The sequence below is a fragment of the Xiphophorus maculatus genome, chromosome 15, assembly GCF_002775205.1.
Source record: "Xiphophorus maculatus strain JP 163 A chromosome 15, X_maculatus-5.0-male, whole genome shotgun sequence".
Lineage (NCBI taxonomy): Eukaryota > Metazoa > Chordata > Actinopteri > Cyprinodontiformes > Poeciliidae > Xiphophorus > Xiphophorus maculatus.
Genome location: NC_036457.1, coordinates 16,179,605 through 16,205,652, shown reverse-complemented (window position 1 = coordinate 16,205,652; position 26,048 = coordinate 16,179,605). Strand labels below are relative to the sequence as shown.

General features: G+C 41.2%; 1 protein-coding gene across 5 annotated transcripts in view; it reads left to right on the top strand.

Moving 5' to 3' along the window:
• The window catches only part of LOC102223049 (ena/VASP-like protein), a 40,155-nt gene that overhangs the window by 1,947 nt on the left and 12,160 nt on the right, over positions 1-26,048 (top strand). For 2 of the 5 annotated variants that reach the window (XM_014471232.2, XM_014471231.2), the window contains exons 1-3: positions 7,022-7,792; positions 23,903-24,071; positions 24,437-24,614. In XM_014471232.2, the coding sequence (XP_014326718.1) occupies positions 7,698-7,792; positions 23,903-24,071; positions 24,437-24,614 (442 nt within the window). In that variant the 5' untranslated portion in view covers positions 7,022-7,697. Of the gene's footprint in view, positions 1-7,021; positions 7,793-10,499; positions 10,748-23,902; positions 24,072-24,436; positions 24,615-26,048 lie in introns of those variants that run through there. The other 3 variants (XM_023347730.1, XM_023347729.1, XM_023347731.1) reach the window with 3 other exon arrangements.

Below are 26,048 nucleotides of genomic sequence, written 5' to 3'. Positions count from 1 at the left end.
TTTTTTAACTAACCAAGATAATAAAAAAAAACGCGTTTGGTTTTAGTTAGCCGAGCTTCCTCCCCGCCGTGGCCTCCGCCTCTCATTGTCGATGCCCCCAAATGGTTTCATTCTGGGTGGTTTCATGAAGCTTTAAAAGCTAAGTGTGAAATGTATTGAGCCGGTTTCAATGGTGGTGCTTGATGCGTATCGACGGAAGCAGTTGGTGGTATCTGTGTGTGTGTGTGTGACCTACTGCCCAGCGACCATAATTGGTAAGTGTTTGCTGAATTGATATCGGACCTGTTCTGAAAGACAGCCCGGCCTGCGCTCTGTAGAGATGCACAAGTACCAGTGAAGTAGGATGACTGGGAAGAGAGTGAAAAATGATGTGGTGTGGATTAAGGAAAAATAAGAATGATAATAATAATAATATGAAAAGTGTGACACTCATTTGTAGTATGTCCTCCACATGATATCCACAAATGAAATACGGTGAGATCAACATACCTCAGATGTTTGACCATTAATGAATAAACAGCATTATGTTCTACTTAGTGTTGTTTCTTCACATAAAATACCAATACAATCAAAATTTGTGGTTAGTATGTGGCAAAATGTGAACAATAATTGCTGCAGGAAATAATGCCGTTTGTCTCGATATTCGCCAGTAGAAATCAGATTTCTCACTCAGAGATGCAAGTAAGTTTTGCGTCAAACTTTATTTATTTGACATGTTGAATATTCATTTTAAAAAGTATTAACTCAATGTTCAGTCATGGAGGTGATATAATGACTCACAAAATATCTCCACTGTTAATTTAGATAGATCAATAGCTAGCTAGCTAGCACTAGCTAGAATGTATCTAGCTACTTAGCTATCAAGTTAGCTAGCTATGTAGATAGATCCCTCAGGAAAATTGTCATCTTCGTCTCCCATACAGCACTCTTATGTCACTCTTAGACATTTTAAAAACATTTAAAACTTTAAACATTTTAGTTTTACTGTTAATTAAGAACTGTTTGTGAAAGATAATCAGGCCAAACTTTGTCAGATGTCTTATTTCTGTGCTTTCTCTCTGATGCCTGGGCATGAATCTGAAGCTACAACACACCTGTGAGTCACATCAGCCACATTTGTCCAAAATCAGTCTGGCATGTACCCAAAAATAGAGAAGGATGCCTCACATTACCCTGCATCCGGCGGCAGGCGTGTGTGTGCAGGTGTACACGTACACGTGATGAAAACGTCTCATTTTGGCTGATAGCAAGCAGCCTAGTTTGTGAGTCATAATTAAGAATGCTGAGGCATCCAGAGGCAAGCTGATCAACACAAGTGTGTGTGTGTGTTGTGATGTTTGAAGAGGGATAATCAAATCTTTGTGAATGAGAGGGAAAGCTCTCCCACCTCCTTTGCAGCAATCTCCCCTCTTTGGTTGTGTGGTGTAATTATTTAAAAAAAAACACACGTCTCGTCTGAGTCGCAGAGTTTATATTCGCTCGCACTCGCGTTCAGTCCTGAGGCGTGACGTGAAGAGTGTGTGTGACAGAAATTGTCATCATCGTTTAATCCGCCTCTTCCTCCTCATCACTTTGCTTACGGGTGGATTCACAGAGATGAAGGGATGAAAGGCAGATTACGTCATGTGGAATTGCATGGAACCTGAACAAAAAAAACAGTCCGATGTTTAATTCATATTTTGTGTTTATTGGGATTTTAATTTAGAGCCTGAAGGTTGCCCAGTCACAGCCTGGAGTTAGAAGATGCTTCAGTTTTGCTGGTTAACTGTGTTAACCAGTTCTTGTCTATTCCATCGAGAGCAGCTGGAGGTAGTTAAGAATATTTGATCAAATCAGCCAGGACAACATCTAGAGATGTGAAATATAATGTTTTTTGACACTATTTTCTACCAAAGGGGATTGCTATTATCAGATAGGATTAGTCCCTCTACAGATTTCTTCCATTTCAGATAATCACGTTTATTTGAACGTCATGCAAAGGTAGACTGAGTAAATTAAGTAAGGAGTTGTCCAATTGAAGATTTCATTTATTAAGAGAAAAAGAAACTACACACACCAACCTGCTCTTTTATGAAAAGCTATAAAATCTGCTTGTTTTTTTTTTAAATGATCCTGATAGGTATTTTCTCAACCTATATAAAAAGAACCACAGACAACGTTACTTAGTTTTCAACCAAATTCTTGCAAGAATTGAGAAGGCACAGAGGATCGGCTCCTACAAGCCGAGCTCCTTGCGTTCTGCCGTCCTGCTGCAGAACTTGTCTTTTTATTAGCAGAGAAAGGGAGTGAATGGAAAGTGGGAGATTGATCTTAACAAAAAGGAGGGCAACCCTGATAACAAGGAAGGGAAACAGAAGCTAAACTCTACACACAGACAATTAGAGGCAACTAAGGAGTATCTCAGGAAGGCCCCCTGAAGAAGCACCTGTGAAAACATGCTTGAGGTGAAAGAAAGGTTAGTTATGTCTTACACACAGTTTAACAAGTTCCTCCTCTCTGGGGTGAGAACACTAAACCTTAAAATGTAAAACAGCTAGTAATATAAAACTACTAATGTAAGAAAGATAACAAAACATAATAATTCTAACAGATCCCTTCCCAAGTCCAGCCCCACAGGAACCACCACCGTGTTTCACAAGGAAGACGATGTTCTGTAGATTTGTATTTTTTCCTCCAAAACATGAGCAACGTTTCAGTCGGTCTCATCTAACCAAAGGACATTCTTCCGGTTTGCATGATCTCTCTCCAGGCTGTTGTTGCTATCCTTCAGTCTGACTTGTTGGAGGAGTCCAATCTCTGCAGGAGTCTCAATAGAAATTAAGAGTCTATTGATATTTTAATTTCCAGCTTGGATAAGCATTGTGAGCAATAGCTTCTTTTTCTTTTTCTCAAGACTAAACTGATTTCTACAACTTCTTTGCGTGATTCTTTCTCCACCGACTCTTGATAAAGGTACTAGTTTATGTGTAAACCAGGAGAACAATTTCAGGTTGAATTACGTTTTACAAGCTCTTAGCACGGTAAAAGCTTCATCGCACAGCAGCAGCTTGTGCTGGTGCTCAACAAAAAGGTTAGTCATTTTTGGGGCCTAACAATTTTGGGAAAAAAACCCCAACAAGATATAATCAATTTAATAGACCCTGAAATATCCCCCACCATGTTTCATTTGCCTTAATATTCAGAAATTGTTTACTTTTCAGCATTATAGCCTCGTTATGATTCATCCATTCATTCACCTGAAGGGCGATCACGTTCTGCTCATGTGGGGAACCATCCCACCCACGCTGTGTGTCAGACAGAAGGCCATCCGCACTCCCCACTGCGCGCTAATAGACAGGTTAGAGTCGCTGGCTGTAGTGCACACATGCTCACTCAGAGGGTTGTGTTTACTCACTCCATCAGAGTTGTGCAGTTTAATATTAGACTCCAGCCTGCTGCTGCTGCTGCTGGCTCTGACCTGGCAGCGCGCGGTGGGGGATGGGCGCGCGCAGATTGAGCCCGACGTCCCTTCTACCTTCATCTGCTTCTCCGTTTTCCTGGTCTCACCCTCCCTCCCCACTTCTTCTCTCCATGCGACTCACTTCCTCCTCGCTGAGGCGCTACACCGTCTCCTGACCTGACCTTCCAAAGCTGCCCTCTGTTTGGTTTGTTTTCACCGTAGCGTTTAAATAATAATGAATCAGCCGTGCTTGCTCTTCTGTCTGCCAACAGTATGTTTTATATCCCCTTTCTCAACTTCCTGTCAAGATTTTATGCCTCTTAGACTTGCGCTGCGATATGATATGAAAAAGAAGTAAAATGATTTACTTTGAGGAGAGTTGCAGCTCAGCCGCTGTGGCCCGTATGGTTTTAAAGTGTGTGCTATTGCAGTCGGATCATTTTGTAAGATGAATAGAGGTGAGGTGCTGCTGTTAAAGTTTCAGCGATTTCAAATTTAGTCTCTGTATTTTGGACTTCCTTGTGCTATTCTGGTCTTTCAAAAGATAAGAAAATTGTATTTTTTTGCCTTTCTGATTACCCAGTTGCATAGTATGTTGTTTTTTGTTATGATTTGTGACCGGCGATCTATGTACATGTCGTTTGGATTAAACCAGAGGTCAACACAATGGACAAACAGAACCATCGTGTTGATGCTTTGAAGAGCATCAACCCTGTTGGCAAAAACCTTAAAAAAGGCCATAAGTGGTTCAGTTTGTGTGGTTGAAGAGGAAGTTACCTGCATCCAGAGTGAGTTTCTGTTAACTTAATTGAATGTCCCGTAAATGGGTAGTGGGCTTTTTGGTGAGTTTGTTTACTGCTCAAAAAGTGTCACGTGTGGTCAGAAGAGAAAAAGGCCTGTATAACTGCAGGAGAATACTAACTATTTAAACTATTACAACAGAATTCATTTAATTTACTTGGAGTTTGTGGAAAACACTCAACAACTTATGCATTTTTTTTATACACCTCCAGGGGGTCTTTTTTTTTGTGGGCTCTAGTGTCCCTTATATGAAAGTAGGCTGACAAGAAAAGGGGGAAGACATGCGGCAAATATCATCCGGGAGTCGAACCCGCGACGGTGACTCAAGGCCTCCAAACATGGGTCGCGCTATCCCCTACGCCACCACGGCACGCCCAACAACTTATGCATTTTAAGAGTATTTCTCATTGTTTATGAATTTCCATTACTTCAGCAATCAAATCCAGCGAATAGCTTCACAATTAGGATTGCATTAGTGTGATATATCTGTTTTTCTTACATTAACAGAGGAGGCCAACCCAAATAATTCACACATAAAATATATTCTTCACAACTTATGAGATCAGTTTAACCAAACGGCTTCAGTTTAACGACTCCATCTCATTTCTTTTCAATGCTGTAGGAAGACACGCCATGGGGAAAAAAAGCAAAGAATATCAACACAGCATCGCCTTGCTGTGTGTTTTGGACGCTAAAGCATAAATAATTTGATTCCAAACTAAGGCAGGCTGCTGTATTTGTTTTGGAGTATTTGAAAAACTCAACACACACCATCAATACCCCACACGTTTGCTTGAACTACAAACCCCGCACAATTAAACACAAATATCATAACAACGATACACTGGTGAATTTAGCTGTAATCTCTTGCTGCACTATAAAGATGCTCCACTCACCTCAGCATACAGGATGTGTGAAACTAAATTGCTAAATTAGCAGCTAGTGCAAAATCAGCTAGTGCTAACTGCTGGTAATTTAGCATTTACTGATAAATTATTGAATAGAGACATCAGCTCAAGAATTGTATTGTTTCTTAAGCTTTAATTCAAGTGTTGCGGGTTATTCATGTAACTTATTTGATGTTTCTTTAGAAATGTGGACTGTGGACGCTGACTTCAGCGTTGGGGACGTCTTTGCTTCTGTTACATGGCTAGCAATGAGATTCTGTTTCAGGTAGTAGCTTCGGTGACAAGCTAACTCCTTTTAGCACAATTTAAACATAACAATAGTCTTTTCCAGCGTATCATCAGATCAGTTTTTGAGGCAAAAATTAATCAAGAGAAAAGAAGTGGCTTTTGTCGCCCATTGGATGTCGCTTGTGCGTCACATTCACTGGCGTACGAGAAATGTGAACACAAAAGTTCCGGTGGGAACCTTTGATTGGGGGGGGAAAAAATCAAAGAAGGTAACTAAAATGTTTTAATGTTTTTCTTTTTTCTTTGTGACCACAATTTTGAGTTAACCCTCTATGGCATGGCGTTGCCCTCAGGCAACAAACCACATAGCTGTACCTCACATTGCTCCTTTATTTTATTTTTTGGGGGGCATGATTTTTGACATATTTTTGTCCAAAAAATAGTTCTTTTATGAATATAGTTTTTGTTTGATTTGTATTTCATTTCTCATAATCAGTGTAGACAATCTTGGTGTTCTAGACCAATGTTACCCTGAGGCAACAAACCCAAATCTGGTTCCAGGAGGTGTCAGAGTCCGATTTTATGATTGACATGTAATTAGGGACCACCAAGCTCCCAAAGAATGCAGGAAAATATTTCTTCCCCACAAAAATAAAAAGTCATGCCATAGAGGGTTAAAAAGCCCCCAACACAAATCGTAATGACTCAACGCAGAAATGACCTTGCTTTCTAATTCCTGAACTTGCCTTATAATTACTTAATTCAAAGCAAAACTCTTGGCATTCAGGCATTTGCAATTACGTTTATGTAAATATACAAAATATCTGGTTGATGCTCTCAGGATTTCCAACCTAAATGAAAATTTAAGACACCACAGTTGGGGGTGGCACCCTCCTAAATTGTGCTGTCCGCTGCACATCGATTACGGCACAAAACGTGTCATCCAGCAATTCCACACCATCGATGGAAACTCCTTCCGGCTGAACGGAGCGGGACACATGTTGGTGATGTGAAACAAACCTCAGCTGGGTCTACTTTCTGGGCTGTACAGTTCATATGGGAGGGATTGATTGGTAAACTGCTTTTATTGTGTGAACCTGTCAAGGAGATTAGAGAATTTGTCCGGAAAGATGCAACAGAATATAGAAAGCGTTGTTTCTCTTTTCTTTTTTAAACTCTTACCGATTAATTATTAATACAAGCCATATCCAACAGGGTTTTGATTGTTTACACTTAATATATGAAGAGCAGATGGACGTGTTTAGTTTTCCCTTTCCACCTGCGTCACTTTAGGTTAATGAACATCAAGCATAAGCTGCTGGATCAGTGTGTGTACATACATGCTGGTCTGTGGGGGTGTGTATGCGTGTGTGTGTTTTCCACCCCAGCCTGGCATGCCACGTCAAATCATACGTGAGGAAGCGACCAGGGCCCATCAGATGAATTAAAATCTGTTGCTCGTCCTGTTCGCCCCTGCTCCTTCTCTCCGTCCGGGCTTACGCATCCACGCTCCGGCCAATCAGGGGCCAGCAGCCTCCGGGGCTGGTAGCCCGTCTCCCCCTCCTGTCACAGCTGGGAGGGGAAGGGATGGGAGGAGGGGAGGGGGCACCGAAAGGGAGGAGGTAATCCAATGAGACGGAGAGGGGAGAGACAGCGCGAGGGCAACGCCTCACAACACCGGGAATCTCTCTCTCGGTCTCCATCTCTTCCGCTTCTTCCCCTCCCTCTACACCCTCCTCTTTCTTCTGCCTCTGAAGTGGAAAAACCACCAAAGGACTCTCATTCCCCATCCAGTCTTCTGCATGTGGCTGAGGAAGTGCCTTCCTATTTCAGGCAATTCTTTCATCCATAATTCAGCTTTTTCTTTTCCTCCCCTCATGTCTTCTCCTACGGTTGCATCTTTACCCTCTAAAGGATGACTTGGTGACTGGAATCCGACGTTTTGCCTCTCGATTCTTTGGGAGACAGCCTCTTGTAGAGGAGCTATCTTTGTTCTTGCGCACACAGCTGCTGAGTGTACAGTAGCTGCTAGTGGGGAAATAGGTTAGTGTGCCTGTTCGGTGGCAGACAGCAGAGGTGACTGCGTGTTCAGTGCGTGGAGGAGATGAAGGGGAAGGGGCTGCCTTTCTGGGGGTAGCGCTCTCCAACCTCTGCAGCCGTTCACCGAGAAGGTGACTGGAATGTTCCCGACCTTCAGTGGGAGTGTCAGCGACTGATTTCAGGACAGACAAAGAAGAGAGCGCCTGAGACCGGACGTTTCTTTCTCCTTTTTTATTTTGGGTTGTTGTGCACATAACAGGACTTTACCTGCATCCTTCACCATGGACATCAACCTTCAGTCGCATCGATTTTACTTCCCCCAGATCTACTGCGCTGAACCCGGCGTGCAGCCGCAGCTCGCCGAGTTCAAAGTCAGGTAGGCTTTCAAACCGCAAGAAGCTGATTTTCTGTGAACGAGAAATCTGTCAGTTATTAACGATAAATCCTCCACACGGCCCTCTTCTTTTGGCTTTTCGTCGCTGCCGCTCGGTTTTCATTTCCATGCAGAATTTAGTTAATGCCACATGATTGTTTTGTTTTTTTCCCCCAACAGATCCTCCAGCTGCTGCTGCAGCATATAAGGCAGTTCTGTGTGTGATGAGTGCTGCTGTGAGTGCCTGACTGGCCTCGCAGGGGGATGGGGCTGGATGCTCTTCTGTATTAGCTAGCTGTGCAGAAAGTGTTAGGGCCCCGGAAGAACCAGGGGGTCCATTGATCGCCTGTGAGGGAGCTGGCCAAGTTCACAACAGAGAGGAGGATAGTGCTGCGGTTGGATTAGATTTGCCATTAAGGGATGTGCAGTCCTCCTTTTTTTTTCTTTTTCTTTGGAGGAGTCTGTGAGGCTCTTTTGTTCTCTCTCTCCCTCTCTTCTTTTGTCAGTCTTTCTCTCCAGTCGAAGCTGGAAGTGTTCGGGGCGGCTTGTTGCGTCCGACGGCTGCCGTCATGCTCGCAGGGCTGCTGAGCACGCATGCTCAGATCAGCAACAGCTTCCCCTCTCCTTTGTCTTGCCGGGATGCAATTGTGCTGTCGCGCTCAGGTGTTGCTGAGACGTCATTCTTTGTGACGAAGGGGGAAAAGAAAGAAAAAAAAAATACCCGGTGGTTTTCTCTAGAGATGCACCCATCAGGCTGATACCGGTTCACGATTTTCTGTGATTGATGATTGATTGATGCTAATTTTGAATCAAACAGAAAGTGAGGGAATTACAGCATTTATGTGATTTTCATGAAACTAAAAAAAAAAAACGTTGGTACGCAATGGTCAATGTGTTTATAGGTTGAAAATAGTTAAAGTTGTCAGCGATTCATTTACCGATTGGAAAAAAAATTTTTTTGTTAGAAATCAAAAATCTTGGATTATAACTAATTATTTTTACTTGAGTAACTTTCTTTTGAAAAGCTGTACTTTTAGAAGTATTTTAATGCTCCGCTTTTTACTTTCACTTAAGTAATTTTATTATGAAGTATAACCACTGTTGAGTAACTTCTGCACTTTGTGCACATGATTCACTTTCACTGAATGACGAACAAGCTTGTTTTAGCCAAAAATTCACCAGACACGGACACACCTGTAATTTTTGTTAGTTTCATATTGAAAGAACTTGATTTGGAAAAAATGTTTTATTTTGTAATTTTGTAATTATGTTGCATGAATAATTTTCATTTTGCTCTTTAAAATTCCAAAAATGTCTACATAACTTTATATTTCGTTTCGTCTGATGATGTCATTTGTTTTGATCAGTTACTCCAGTCGCCATTTTACCAAATACTATTTTTACTACAGTATTACTTGAGTAATTTCTTGGACGGCTTGAACAAAAACATATTGGTGTGGTGCCGCTCTTACTTGAGTGCAATTTTGGAGAATAATATTTGCACCGATAGCTTGGGATGTCCTCGTAATCCAATACGAAATACATTTGACTGTTCCTCTTCTAACAGCTCTGATTAGTGCAGCTTTAAGGGACTCAGCCGGAGTTTTGCCCCACTAAGCAGCTTTAAGGGTGACCAGGCCTCATTGCTGCTAAAGCAGCTATTTTGGGTTAAAGCGTGTCACTGTCGCGGCCTGGCAGAGTTCCCTGATGGCGCCGTGGAAGTCGCAGCTGGACCGACAGGAGGAGGGGAGCCGTCTGCAAAATGAGTCAGGATTTCAAAAACGGGGAGGGATGTAAGTTAGACGGAAATTCATCCTTCAACACCAAACCATATCTGCGCGATCTCAGGAGAAACATCTAATATACTTACTACTGCGGACTTATTTGCAACCTTCAGTGGAGCTTTTCAAACGGTCATGACGTTGAATGTGTAGAATCGAGGCTTTCACATTTCCTGCTGCGCCTCACGCCACACTAACACACCGAGAGTTATTTGTGTGCCTCTGCAGAGATTAAATATCGGATTCCACGAAACTAATTCAAGCAATCGCGTTTAGCAAATCCGATTTACTGCAACGGATACTCATTTGGAGCAGAGACGTTTTAATTCAGACGGATCCTTTAAGCAGGTTCATCACATTATCTGCAAAATAGGTGATCTTATTTTTTTTTGCTATGTAAATATGAAAGGAGTTGGGCAGTTTTATTCAGCAGGACCAAAGTAATACAGATAAATTATTAAGATTCGTGCCACATAGTGATATAGTTCTGCTGTTCATTTCTGTTCATTTACTTGATAGGGTTTACAGCTAACTAAAATCTGTTAATCCTTGTGCATCTTCCGCATTTTTTCCTTTCACTCAACTTTTCATATCTTGCTTTTAAGGAGATGTTTCACACAAAACATTGCCAAAAGGTATGATATTGTTGCATAAGAATACGGTATTGTACCTCAGACTAATGCCATACAATACTTTTTTAAACATTTCCTTCTTAAACATGTGTTTCTGGGGTGGTTTTATTTTTGTGGGACTTTGGTTGCGAAGTCTAGAAAGAAACCAAACGAGACGGGGAGGTTGAGAAGAGCAGATGACGGAAATTACATGAGAGGGAGGAGGGGGGCAGAAGAAAACAGGGGGAGGGGGCTGGATGGTGAGAAAACCAAAGCAAAATGAAGAGAAAGAACATCTACAAGGCGCTGCGTTAGACAGACAGAGGTGAAATTAAGGAAGAAACAAGAGGAAGGTTCGACTGTGTGGAAAGAAAATGATAAAAACTGACGTTTAAACATGGATCTTGGGCGTGCCATTTGTCTTGGAAAAGGCTTTGGGAGAATGCTGGGAAATTTGCACCAGCCAGGGGCTCCATGGTTACCACAGGATCACCACATGATGGCTTGAAAACCATGACAACCAGCGTTGGCCAATCCACTCAACCACAGCTCAACATATGGTGGCTGTAAGTACAAAACGCCACACAGGGACTCTTCCAGGAGCAGTGAAGGTCCGTTTATTTAACGGACTGAGTCGCATTAGATAAAGAAATGTGTCCGTTTGAAATTTGGTATTGATTAGATCGAGTTTAACTCAATAAAACTGATTTTACTGATTTATTTATTTTTTTCTGTTCTAGTCTAGGTAACGGTTGTATTTATTTCAAGTCAAATCAATTAAATTTACTCAACAAATAAAGCAACGTGGCACGTCTTCAAACAGGTCCAATTCACGTTTAGCTGATATCAATGGCTTCAGTCCAATTTCATGTGAACCGGCTCAGTTTATTCCAGTTGAATCCATTTATAAAATCAGATTTTTATCCGTTTACACACAACAACTCAATCCAACTGTAACACGCCGTTGTGTCCAGGTTGCATCTTTTTGTCTAGAAAAGAAGCATCACCATGACTACCAGTGCGTTATTATCTATAATCATAATTTGTCTTTATGTTCTTCAATATGTTACTTGCTGCCAAACAGGCCGATTCACTTGTTGATAATTAAGTCAAAACCAGCAGCGTGTTGGACAAAGACTGGTTGATTTTAGTTCCTTATATGGAAGCCCATTAGGTCCAAATCTGCTGTCTGAAGAGGATCACAATAGTAAATAAATCCCCATAGAATGCCACCAAGTCGGCTCTTTGTTTAGCATTTTAAAACAATAACAGTTTCTGTTATTTAATCTGCCAACACCCATTTTAGCTGAGTCAAATAGCTCTTTAAGAACTACAAAATAAGAATAGCAATAGTAGTATTTTTACAGTCTTGCTATTGTGAGTGGTCGTTAATTATTGAAAAGATCTGATTTTAGAGTTTCTCACCAGCCAGTCACTGGTTTAGGGCTCAGCATACCAGTTTCCCCCAGTTTCCTTTGACCGAAAAGCACCTTTTGTTGGTTCTGCTCCAACTAACGAGCCCTCTGTAAGGAGCATATGCTGGGTTTCCTTAGATAGAAAGATTTTTAAGCCACTTTGAGTAATTAATTGAGCTTATTGTACTGTTTGATAACTGGGATCAATTGGAATGTTTGTATGATTGAATTAAAAAGATTTTTCTTTTGCAAAGTGCTTTGATATGACATTTTTTGAGAATTGGTACTATATAAGTAAAACTGAATTGAATTGAACTGTTAATTTCTCACTGCTTATTTTAGATTTATTCAGAAAAGTCTAAAAAGATTAAGATCATACAACATAGCAAGCTACTTTTTGGGTGAATTTTCAGTTTTGGTTACTTATTTGGCTGCTACTTTCCTGATATACTCCATCATATTTTGCTCTGGGTTGTTTTGAGCGTTATGAAATTTGCTTCTTGTGCTAATTAGCTTTAGCAGCATCAAAACACAACCATAGCACTGTTTCATGTATTTGCAGGACAAAACGCCCTGGCTGCTCCTGGGATTTTACTCTCCGCAGCCTTTTCTGCTCATTCACCTTAAAAGCTTTCGACTTAAACTCAAGAGCCGATACAATGTGAGTTACTGCTTGAGGATTATGCCGGGGCTTTGGGGTTTTTAGGACTCCCAGAGGAGGCCGAAATTTCCGCATTATCATTCCTCACCCCTCACTGCGCCGTGGTCTGACAGATTAGAGATGAAGGCTGCCGTGAATGTATGTCAAACATAAAGAGAGCGCCGCTGGAAATCTGTGAAACATTCTGGGTCATTCGATGCTGTGACCGATGGTTTGTAGCACCAGCAGGAAGGCCGGCGCGTCCGACACTGGGGCATTTCTCGGAGCAGGAGGGGTCGGAAACCCCTCCTTTAAGGACTGTGTGTTTGGTCTTTGAAGGAAAACACTAAATCTAATCGTCAGAAAATGTTTAGCTGTAAAACGGACCATAGAGGAACTGTCTGCATTGTGTGTCTGCGTGCGCGTGTGAGGTTCCACAGTAAAAAGCACAGTTAAATGGCCTCCCAGAGAGGAGCACGGCCCCAGGGTGTCTCCCAGCTTTATTTGCTCCCACCCTACATTTGTTCCTCATGTTCTTTCTTAAAAACAATCCAAGTTTACTGCTCCCGCTGTGTTCATGGTTGGGACATTTTCTTCTCTTTTCAAAACAAACATGCATTCGTTTTACCCTCCCTGCTACAACTTCTAAAACTTCTCCATCCGTCGGCCCGTTCATTTGGTTCATTAACCCATGCGTGGTTTGATTGGGACCAATCGACCGATCGTTCTGGACTTGTGCGCTGCACGCTCTACCAGGGCAGGTTTGATTTTTGTTTTTTTTTCTGTGATATGCTTAAAGCAAAGACGTCACTGCTTCAGCTGGACTGACGAGGACGACCTGAGGGGTCTGGACGCGGTATGAAACGTCCTGCTGAAATCTAATTCAGGCGAGATTAAAGTTGTAACAAACAACAAAGCAGAGGAATGTCTGGCTATGACGAAAAGTGCCGTTCAAATTTCCATGAAAGTGTAGTGTTTTATTATTTAGCGTTTTTGAAGAGAAATTCCTTTGCGGTAACATTTGAAAGTAGGGTTTCTGAGAAGATTGGTGCATTTAAGTTCATACAGTATTGTAACATTTGTCTTTACTCTTGTTAGTCTTAAGTAAAGAAATTCTCCAGCTGGACTACTGTAAGTCAATTTGTTATACCCTAAACTTATTGGACGTAAATAAACTCTAGAAGACGTTGTACTAGAAGCCTTCAATCAGAGTTACTAGACAGGAAATGGGCAAAGAGAGAAGGGGGGCACACCACTCCTCCGCCACACCTCGCGACGCCCCGAGGACGTCTTCGTATTGAAGCATTTATGCTCACAGCAGGCCTCCATTGTTGTGAAGCCATCAGCAGACTTCCTGGTTCTGTCTTCGGTGGAACCTTATTTAACAAAGAAGCTTGGTTCCCTTTGTGAAAGTGGGGGCAAAAAAACTAGAACTATAAAAACTAAATCGGTTTGACAACAAAAGCATGTATTTTAGTTTGTGAAAAAACAATCCCAAATGCGGTAGTGGATCTTGGAAGTGTACGCAACTCTTTTAAAAACCCAAGTTTGTGTGATGTAAACAGCTAAGACCAGGATAAATAATTTGAAAACCTTGTTATGTAGCAATATCAATTCTTAAGCCAATATGCCCTTAATACTTTTTTGAAGAACGTTTTGGTCAGATTTTTATATTCGGTCCATCATCAAGTTGGTATTGTTGACAATGGACCTCCAGAGAACTAAATCAACACTGCCTCCCATCACCATCCTCAGCAACACTGTGGATCACTTCCTAGGAACCTGGATCCTCACACATAAACACTGTACTTCCTGTAGCAACTCAAGAAGTACAACCTACCACAGGAGCTGCTGGTCAGCTTCTACACCGCCATTATTCAGTCTGCCCACATGTTTGTCTATCACTGCGTGGCTTGGTTTAGTCACAAAAACAGGACAACAAGTAGATATGCAGAGAGGATCATGCAGCGTTTTCATAGGTCTAGGGTCAGAAAAGGATAACTTTCATCAGAGCATGCAACCACAAGGTTTTGGAAGAATGTATCCATGCCTTTTTATTATTATTGGAAGAAAAGGCTTCTGTCTTGCAATGCTACTCCTTTCCCCCATCCAGATGTACAGTATACAGGAAATTGTTTTCGTAGAAGACCACTAATACCTGTTTCCTCTGTGTTTGTCTTCAGCCTCTTGGACTCATCCTGCATGCTCCCTTTTCAAACGTGCAGAATATATGCCATATGTAGGATTAAAAAAACCCATTTACCGTACTTGAAATGATTTGCCACTGCTCTTTGGATGCTGAGCGTTAGCTCTATGAGGTAAGAACTCTCCTAAATACCTGATGCAATCAAGCGCAGCAGCAGTAAAACCCACCCTGTCTAGATGCACACTCTTCATGAGCTTTCAGCTGGAATTAAACTATAAATTCAGATCTGTTTTATGGCGCCGAAATGGGCTCTTCTACCTTTTTGGCAATCCCAGATAACCGCTAAGGCAATTAGCAAAACCCAGAGAGGAGAACCGCAACACACCCAGCACAGAAAAGATGCAGAAACAGTTGAGACAGGACGATGTGCAGTGTTGTGAGAAACACAGCGGAGTCTATAATTAGGCTGTGTGCTGTCTGAGGCTGTCTTTTATTCATGTCTCGCTGCTCATTCATCTTTTCTGCATAGCCATATTTTCTAGGCCAAGCTAATATCCCACTCGAGTTGTCATGCCAACAGATTAGCATGCCGTAATGCGGTTCCGCCAGGCTGCAGGAGAAACTGGGAGCAGAATGTGAGTGTTTCTCCTCCGCTGGTCATTAGGTTCGGAGCGGGCTTGAAAAAGGACTCAAGCTGATGTCAAAGAGAGTTTTCGTATTCAGCTTGACATCGGTATTCCCACTGTGACGTCTGTTTATTTACCCAAACAAAACACACGGATCTGTTTAGCATGCGGAAACTATGCAGTAGATTTGTTTGTTCCAGTGGTTTAGGGCCCAGGCTGCTTTTTCTACTTCTGTTTAGCTCAGCGTAGCTGAAACTATTTTTAGCGCTGCTAATGCTAACTCTATAAAACTTACTTGCACACTTAAAGTCAAAATTACCGAACCATTAGAGACTACAAATCGCAGCCAACTGTTTACCCTCTTTTCTACTTTATGAAGATTTTTTTATAGCATAATGATGCCTTAAAAAAAATCTTATTTAAAAAAGTTAGCCAGATGTAACCGGTTGACCCGTTAGCAGCTAGCCTGCCGTATTACCGTAATAATTTTGATTTATTTATTTCTAACAGCAAGAAAAAAAGTAATCAGTACAACAGAGAAAATATATGCATACATAACCAGAGCCAAAATAATTTGTTTACCACCACATTTCTGCTTGAAAAGGAGTAAGAAAAAGTGAACACTTATTAAATCCGACCCCTTATCTCAATTTAATGAAAAATATGACTTACTGACTCAATAATTATCAAAATTCGTAATTAAAACCATGTTATAATACCATGTGCCAACATACTGTGCTAAAGAGCCAACAAATAAATTACATTACAAGACAAAATGGTTACAAACTGATTCATAACAAGACAAGAAAATCTACGGATAGTAATAATAACATGTATTTATATGTAAGTGTTAATTAATATGCAATGTACCATTTTTTTAAAACATGGACTTGACACTCCAAAAGACACATCTGTGTCCTCTAATGTGGTCCAAACCGTGCAAACCTTAAAGAGTCGGTTCAAAACCCTGTTATGCTATTAATCTGTGGGACATTATCCAACATTAATGAATGTTGCTTCGTCACACTCTTTCAGTCTTTGCTCGCAGCACAAGCCTGTCCACGTTTCAGGAGTTTTCCTGTCGTAGCTCCGAAAATCACCCAGCATGATTTGCAGACCTGGAACCTGGTTCAGCCGGGGCCAGTTTATTTTTAGACTCCTTCTCTGCAAGTTGACCCATTTGGTTTGTTTTATAACTGTTTGCACTAGAACAGACTGGCTGTGTAAAAGTCAGGCTGTCGGCGCTGGCACATATATATATATATATTTTCCCCCTGTCTCTCCAGAGTTTTCTGTGTTGCTCTCATTCCCACAGATCAGCACCAACGCCTAAACATCAGAAATACAACACAGCAGACAGACTGCTTATGTTACAGGCCGCCATTTTGCGTGATGGTTTACATTCTTTTAAGTTTGGCCTCATGAACAACGGGATGGTTTTGTCCCACAGGACAGGAACATGTAAACACAAGCTGTTACGCTGCGCCGATTTATCAACTCGTGTATGCGTTTCACAAAGGCTGAGAAGAGGTTTTTGGGTAATTGCTGCCTTTTAGTTCAAACAATGTCAGTGATTTTTTTTTTTTTTTTACCAGATCAGGAATAAGCCGTGGAAGGAAAATAACTCACAATTTTCAAAAATATTAACATATAAAATGTACAAAATATGGCATTTTATACGTCTGTATTCCCCCTCACTTGAAAATCTAGAGCAATTAGTTGCCCTCAGACGTCACGCAGTTAGTAAATAAAGTCTATCTGTGTGCAATGTTTGGTACTGACAGATGCTCTCCATCCACTCTGAGTGTTTTGAATAGAAATGCTGGTAGAAACGTAAGCCAGAAGAGGTGCTGCTAAAAGTTCCCAATTACGCACCTTCTGTTGGCTTGTAATGTAAAAATCGTGTTAAAATATACTAAATGTGAAAATCTTGGAGTGTGATTACTTCCTCAAGGCATTGCTCATTCCAGAGATGCAGGAAAGGTTCTGAAAGTGAGCTCTACTTTTGCATCAACTGCAAAAACTTTCATGTAAATTCATGTTTGGGTCAGAAGTTAATCAAGGCATTCTTAAATGTTACCAACTCGCCCCAAAGTTTAGGACTGCAGACACATTTTAACACAGTTTATCCCACTTTCTGCAGGTTTAGCTGAGGTTTCCGTCTTGTTGCCTTTGCACACTTATAAATCTTTAAGCTGTCAGCTGCTCTTCTTCCTGCTTTATGCAGCTTTGATGTTTTATGCAGTCGGCTCTTCACAAACGCAGAAATATACACACACGCATACTTACTCGCTGGCATGCAGGAGAAGTTTCACTGCGCCACATTTCTGGCCGCTTCCCAGTGCAGAGGGCTCTTCATCATTGTCCTGCCGTCTGCAAAAACAGAGAACATTCTGCAAGGGACTGAGATGAAGAGACAAACAATTTATGGTGCCGATTGTTCTGTCCGCTCACTCTGGAGATTTCGCTGTTTCCCTGTAAGCAGCCGGCCGGGCGCGGGGGGACACAAAGGGCCCCTCTGTGATCTGGCTTTTTCTCCTCATCCACAAATTCTGGAAAAAAGAAAAACCTTAATGCATTTAGATGCATATAGTTAGTGCATATAAATGCACCGACAGAGCGTTATTGATAAAGGAAGTTGCACTATATTCTCTTGATCAGCCAAGTTATAAAATTCGGTTGTTCCAACCACTTCCGTGGCAACAGGTGCATAAAATCCAGCAGGCCTTTTCTACAGATATTTGTGAGTGAATGTTGGGGTTTTTTAACGATTATTTTTGTAAGAAGGAATATTTTTTTGCAAAGTGCCTTGAGGAAACATTTGTTGTGAATTGACATTATATAAATAAATTGATTTGAATGGATCACATTCAAAGCTCAGTGAGTTTCAACATAGTTGTGCAATAAATTCAGTCTTGAGTTTCTCTCTCTACTAAATATTCCAGTCAGTTCTTAGGATTGTTACAACTAAGTGTGATTGAAAGCAACTCAGGCTTGAAGTGGTAGGCCGTATAAAGTGACTGGGTAAGTTTCACAATCCTAGGGTGTTTGGGTGTTTGTGTCCATTATTATTGCTATACTGGTGGTCTTGCTATGTCATTAGCATTCCCGTCTAGGTCGTATGTGTTCGTTCCTTTGTATTTAGTTTCCTGTATTCTTTTATGTTTGTATTTATCTCTCTTAGATTATTTGTCAGGCTTTGCCCCGTGGTTTTAGATCCGTTGAGTTCCTGCTCAGCCCATTCGGTGCGTTCCATTTGTAGTCGGAACTTGGAAATTCCAACTCTCACTCGGGAATTGCAGCAAACTCTGACGAACCCCAGCTGCGATCTGTAAGGCTCGGCTTTGTGTTTCAATGTGGCCGCTCCTCGCATCGACAGTAGTAAGCTGTGGTGGAAACCTGTTTATTTTACAATACATGTTAAATGTAGTGCCTGTAACTCCAAATTGAAGAAATTAAAAGTGGTGTTTGCTTATGGGAAGTGAAACTTAAAACAATGTCCGTAAAAGGTTCTGCAAACAATGGCTACTTGGGCGTCTCCATGTTGACATCCCGGCTTCTCCGAATATGTCGAATCCGACTTCAGCATTAAACTCTTGAATGTTCCCTGAAGTGAAGTTCAGCAGGAGATTCCTTTGGAATGAAGTAAAGCAGACATGCCTTCTAGTCCAACATCAGTGTTTGACCTCAGAAATGCCCTTCCAGAAGGATGTTCAGAACCTTCCAGAAACACACTCTCTATGGAAAAAACGTTTGAAGCTCTTAAAGGCTGTCATATTAAACCCAATGAATTGAGAATGAGAGGAAACTGATCTAGGCAATTGAACTTTCATATTGCCCGTCAATATATTTGCACAGTGCTTTCAATGCTTCGTATATAGGAATTAAATAATCTCTTTGAAAGTCCATTTTGTTTGAGACGGGGTTCTTTTTGGTTTTCTGTTTTTGTGAAATGGGCCAAAGTCTATGAATCCCACAACTACGCAGGCCTCCTCATAACCGTGCAGCATAAGCTTGTTTTGAGCCGTGGCAGAATCATTAACCCCAGCAGCGTTGCTGCAGTGACTCACTGGGCCGCTCGCTCCAACAGCTTCACTCAACTCAAGGCTTCATAGCTGCAGTTCACACATTAAACAACTACCTGTTTCTGGAACAGATAGATTTGAAGCTCCGATGCTTCACCTCTGAGTTTTAGCGGTTCTCGATGTCTACGAATGTCTTGGCCTCGAGGTTTTTTGTATTTGTAAAGGTCGTGTCACTTCTACCGAACTGCTGCTCTGTTTTGTAGACAATGACTCAGTGGGTTTGTTTGAGCCAGTGACTCATATTTTAGGTTTTTTTGAAGGATGTATTTTTTTTTTTCTTCCTGTTTTTAATTTTGTTTAGTTTTGTGTTTCCTCTCTCATCTAAAGAAACACGACACTGATTTCTTTAGCTTAGCTAACGGCTGCAACATAAGGCAACAGCCAATCGTTTTGGATGACATCAAAGAAAGAAAAATGTACAACCACATCAGAAACATTTTTTGTCTTTTAAAATTTGCTTTGTTTTCATCTTAAATCTTAATCTCATTTTTATCTTAATTTGCAGGTAGCACATTTCTGGGTTTTCTAGACTCAAATAAAGTTGCTAACTTTAAAACTGTACGTAGATTTGCCATGTTTTGCCTATTGAAAGTCCTTTCAAGGTATCAACCCGCTTCATACTTGGAATCTCGGAGATTACATTATTACTTCTTGAATCATTATTAAGTCTCTATTTTTATCTTAGTCTGGAAGTTTGTTTCGACACCAACTAGCTTTCCGATGCTTTGCCAGTCCTAATGCACCAGAACCGGAGTGCGTAGATATGCACCTCGACTTGGCTGAGAACAGAGATTAGCATACAGCGGTGTGCGCTGCTATTTTAGTCCAATTCGTCTTTGTTGTCTGCGCGCCGCCTGCCTTGAGCAGCATGTCCCTCGGAAAGTGGAGCAACAACAAGAATGGCTTTGATGCCGTGATGTCTGCAGGGCATTGCCGCTGTAAAATCTGCTGCAAGAGGCTATCCTCTCATGGATGGGCGAGCCTCCTACCAGCGCAGATTACTGCAAGAAACATGGCTGAAAAATGTACAGGCCTGAAGCTACTCACTTCAGGCAGAAGTGCGCACACAGTGCTACTGGAAAAGTATTAACACCCCTTTGAATGACTCACTTTCCAGATTTTATTGGGCATTTTATCACTTCACAGTCGCTCTACTGTCATACAAACTCCCATATCTTATCATTTTTAAAGGTATAAATACTTTTGCAAGTTGCCGTAGTTGCTTGAGCCAAGACTACATAGTAAAAATAATAATAATAATTTAACAGAACTGCTCTCGGCTTTCAAACAACTCAGAGACGAGTGAGATTCCAGTGGATGCCTCTAAACTAAGCAGACATGAAAAGAAGAATCAGCCTCCAATCAGACCATTACCAACCAGATATTGTGGGGAATTTCAAATTCTGCCTAATCATCCACAGAAGAGACGATCAAAGTGCTACTTATATCTCCTGCTTCAGGGTTTTCTTTCTTCTTCTTCTTCTTTTTTTAATGCATGCAGGTTTTAATTACGTCTTCATTTTTTTTTCTCATTCCTGTGATTTCTGTGAATCAACAGCATATTAGTCTGACAGCTCATGGCTGCGCTGCTCATTTCCAATCAGGGTGATGATGCCGGAAGAGGACATTTTTACTGCAGCCAGACAGGAAGCACCAGAAATAAAGAGACAGAGATGAAGCTAACGCTTTGACATGAACAAATGTGACGGGACCAGGTGGCATAATCAGAGACTTAGGGTAAAAAAAAATACATATTTTTACCAACATGTTTTTAGCAGGAGTAATTTATGTAAAAAAAGTAAAAAGGTTTTGACAAAACACCTGGAATCCCCTGAAACGAGGAGAACAGAAACTCAGTTGACCTGTTGTGTGTGTGTGCGTGTGTGTGTGTGTGTGTGTGTGTGTATAATAATCTTTCTGCTTCTGCCTCAAAACGATGTGCGAACTTGAGGAATTGTTTAAAATTCAGCAATCTGAATGAATAATTCATATATTTATCATCACAAGCCCTCGTTAACCAAACTCCAGACTTCTAGAGAAGCGGGTTGACTTGTTTCATGCTTTAAAAAAAACAAACCCTGTCGGTTCATTAAAGTGAGTTCAGATTCAAACGTTGATTTTTATTTACGCATTAAATACTTTGTGAAAACAAGACTCTCAGCTCCGATAGTAAATGGGTTCATTTTGAGTGGAAGAAAACGCACGAAATCTCTGAGCGCCTTCCAGAAGTAAATCAACATTATGATGAAATTAGCTGTATTTTGTTTATTCTCTGGATATGTAAGATCTACACGGCACTGCCTACACTTTCACATAATCACAAGTACACAATAGCTTCTTCTATTGTCTTGGAACAATCAAATGTTTAAAGAAGTTGGGCCCATTTCACATTGTTGCTATAGTGAATTTTGGCGGATTATGCTGAAATTCCTTCCCTCGTGTCGGAGATCGATCGTCACGTTTTCCCTTTTGGAGAGCGTTTACTACGTTGGCATCTTCTGAAAGCGATCTGAGCATCAGACACCGTCGATGTGTCTCCCCCCCCCGTGGAGCTGCTTTCTGCTTTCATCGTTTTGCGTGTGCGCGGCCTGTGGGCGGCGTCGTCGTCTCTGCCCTCAAGGTTATGGCGCTCAGGCTCTCAGAGGAAGCAGATTACGTTTTAATCCAGACCGGAAAAATAACACGCTCGCTCAAAACGGTTGTTATGCAAAGGAGATTTTATTTATTTATTTATTTTTATTGAATATCTGACTGGAGGAAAGGCTCGTGTCCCAGTAGGCTCGGTTTTACTGTTGCGCCATTTGGCAGCGGACTGATCTCGGGATGACGGCGTTTCTTGAGTTCACACGCATGTGCGAGTGGACAAATGTGCGGCGTCATGGTAAATTCATAAGTATTTAATGCATTATTCATGCTCTGCACTTCAGTTTGCTGAACGTCGCACTCGCATAGCAATAGACGGAGCCTTCCTGTTTGCGTTTGGAGCCGTCAGTCAGAATCAAACTCTCTTGTTTTCGCTTCGTCTCTATTTTTCTTCACCTCCAGTCTCTTTTAGCACAAGAACCTGATTTATAGTGCCTGCTTTTTCTTTTCTTTTTCTTTTTTTTTTTTTTTTTGGGAGCCAGCTGCCTCGAACGCTGTTTTTAAAAAAAAATAAATGGCCTCGGCGACTTAACCAAAAATAAATTAAACACATCACTGCCCTGCTGGAGCCGATCTCGAGTGCACTGGCGAGGAGACGTTGAGCTGTGCTTGATTCTGGTTCTGTGTGTTTTTCCAGCTGCTTTACTTGCTATTTAGAAATGAAAACCAAATTATTTCTTCTCAATGTAAAGCTTGTGCTTTCTTTTTAGTCATAAAGCAACTTCCAGATTGATTAGCAAACCCAGTAAGGGTTTGCTAATCCTTGTAAATAAAGACAAGCCATTTTTTACATTTAAACGTTTAAAAACCAGACCTTTAATTGCACTGCATTCTCTATTTCATTGAACAGATTTGATTATAGATGTATTGGGAGATATATGTTAAAAAAAAAAAGCAGACTCTATAGGACTACTGAAAGTGATTCAACACTTTAATTTCAAATTATTAAAGCCAAATCTCTCTGACCTGTGAGTGGCAGAAACTTGCAATCATTGCTTGAAGTTTTGCAGGTAATCCAATGAAACAGGCTCAGATATTTAACAGATATTCAACCGGTTTCATGTATTTATAATGTTTTTTTAAATTTCACATTTTATGGAGAAAGTAAGCTGCAAGTGGCCATTTTTGTTGTATTTTTCAAACTTTTTTGTGTGTTTTTGAAACCAAAATGCAGTCCTGATCTACACTTTGGACCATGTAGGTAGCCTCAAACCTGCTTTATAGTTTTTAATGAAATGTTTTTTATTATGGAAACACAGAGATATGAAAAAGATACTAATATAGTGATAGTAATATAAGTAAATAAGTGTGGTTATTGCTAGTCTATTGGCGCACACGATCCACATTTATTCCATACAGCTTTACCACAGGCTACAGGTTTATGAAGCCAAGAACTTTTGCTTTTGTCCTCCATCTTTACTAGAAAACTATGGGTTTCAGCTCTTATTTATTTATTTATTTTTGGTAGCTTTAATCGTAACAGACTTTAAATCTGCTCTCGGCAGCAGAGACGAGATGAGACTAAATCCTACAGTCAAAATAAGAGTTTTTAATTCAGGCATGTGACTGTGTTTGACCCAATCCCCCTGATATGTCTGCTTAGCAGATGTTATGTCTGGATGAAAAAAAAAAAAGGCACTGAGAGAAACAGTGTTTTATTTTGTTGTTTCCTTTTCTTTTCACACGCAGTGATGTGAAATAATTACGACGCCTTTCAAGAGCCTGTTAATTTTTCCATCATATTTGGTACAAGTGGATATTTGGCTTCAACGATGCTTGGAAGGTTAAGTAATATAGCCAACCAGTTACGACCAACTTTTTAAAACTACACTTCATTTAGGAAAATGCAGTTTTTGGTCAGGAAGAGATTAGGACACCCCTTCAATTTCAAAATTGAAATATTTTGAAATGTTAAATCTCTGTTACTAGCATTGGATGCTGTTTTATTTGCTTATAAATACCACTAGGAAGTGTTGCCCTTTGCATCATTACACTCATGGCAGATATCCTACAACTTATATTCCCTACGACGACATTGGGCCAAAATAGACCTTGAAAACTCTGAATCTTCCAAAATTAGATTCATGCATATTAATAAGGAGACTGAGAAGCACTTAAATATCCCTAAGCCTTTCGTTCCTCTCTCCGTCCCTTTGTCCTTGCCAGTGAGCAGAGTATCTGCCAGGCGCGGGCCTCTGTCATGGTCTACGACGACACCAGCAAGAAGTGGGTCCCCATCAAGCCGGGCCAGCAGGGCTTCAGCCGCATCAACATCTACCACAACACTGCCAGCAACACCTTCAGAGTGGTGGGCGTCAAGCTGCAAGACCAGCAGGTAACCTGGAGAGTGACGCTTCTGGCGCTGCGGGAGGAATGCAACACATTTAGACCGTCCTGGACTCACACTGAGAGAGTCCTCCGAATTGCTGTGATATAGATATTTGTATCGTAGATGCATATTTACATGTGTTTGTAAAGAAGGAAAAAGTACATTGATCCACATTGTTGTATCTTTTCTGCAGTCCATCATTTTTATTTTAGTCCGACCTTTTGGCTCTGGACACTTGATCTTAGATTGAAATTATTTTAGAAACTTGTACAAGCCAGATTATTGACATTCTCTGTTTTTATCGCCCCACTCCTCCAATGTTGCTCATAAATAGCTTTCTTTCCACTCCTCTCCTTTTCTCTTTCCTGCAGGTAGTTATCAACTACTCTATAGTGAAAGGCCTCAAGTACAACCAAGCCACCCAGACCTTTCACCAATGGAGGGACGCCAGGCAGGTCTACGGCCTCAATTTTGCCAGCAAGGAGGAGGCCACCACCTTCTCCAACGCCATGCTGTTCGCCCTTAACGTACTCAGCGCTCAGGATGGAGGTGTGGTCTCCCCTCTCTGCACCACACATGCACCTTGCACTCAGACGGGTTTGCTGCTGGTGCCCACATGAACTGTTGTTTGAGCACTTTTCATTCTGGAGGAAGGATGTCATTCTAGGAATACATAGTCTGGACAAAACAAAGTTAGGAAACTTTAGACTCTTATCGATTGTTGGACCACATTGAATTTGTGGTTTTCTGATAAAAACACATTTTAAAACTGTCTACAGTAACTGTATTACCCTAAATAGGAAAAACGTTTCTGTCCATAGAAAAGCATAGCCCATTATTTCTATGCTAGCATGAACTATAGCTATAGTTTTTAGTCTTGAAATGCTGCAGTTTTGCGGCTTTGGTCGTTGCAAGATTTTATGGCTTCAAGACACGTCGCCATGGAGACACACAAATACTAAGAAGCTTTATTTTAAAATCTGACTCATGCTGATTCTTGCACGTGGCTCTCATGTCACTAGAAATGACTCTACTTTTATCCTTCAAGTACACACAAGTTCTTTAGTCTGTTACATCTCTCTTATAATAGACTGAAGACTCTTTTATTTGCTATCAGCAATATCCTGAGACCTTAAGCATAGATCAGTGAAACTCCTGGAACATCTCCTAACTGCTGCCTGCATCATGACACAGCATCCTCAGCAAATGGGCAATAAATGCTGACCCAAGCAGTTCAGAGCAACCTGTTCAAGTGTGATAGCTGCTGTCAAAATGCAGCTGAGTTAGGCAACAGTGCCCTCTAAGTCTAACAAACTCTGGCTAAAGGGTTTTTTATTATTCACATAACAGAACAGAGTGCAATTGATAACATTAGTACAAGGTTTGGTTATACTGGGAGTCATCAGGGATTCATTGGCGCTGGAGTTAAGTCCTATTTTTAAAACACTCCGTTAGCATAGCATGAACACGTAAGATGTGCAGTTTGTCCTGCAGTAACTCTCTATTCATGCCTGAGCTAGTCACAAAGGGAGAGAGAGAGAGAGAACGAGACGGAGACAGAGTGACTTTCACAGCTTGCCACTCATTTCCCCAGCAGCAGCAGCAGTAGCAGTGTGTGTCCCCCGCCTTTCCCCTCCAGCCTCTTAATTTGAATGAGTCATTGAGAAGATCTCCCCTGGGTCCCGTGCTAGAGAGCGGACTTTTTCATCTGCCTAATGACGTGGGGCGGCGGCGCAAAGAGGCTCGAGTGGCAGCAGCCACCGATAGAAATTACACATGTACGCACTATACAGAAAGCACAATATGATTTTTATAGCCGCATTTTTGCACTGGAAGCAAAAAGAAGACATAAACTCATTGGCCTAGCATGAATGCTACAATACGAGAGTTATATATATATATATACAGTATATATATATACAGTACAGACCAAAAGTTTGGACACACCTTTTAATTCAATGAGTTTCCTTTATTTTCATGACT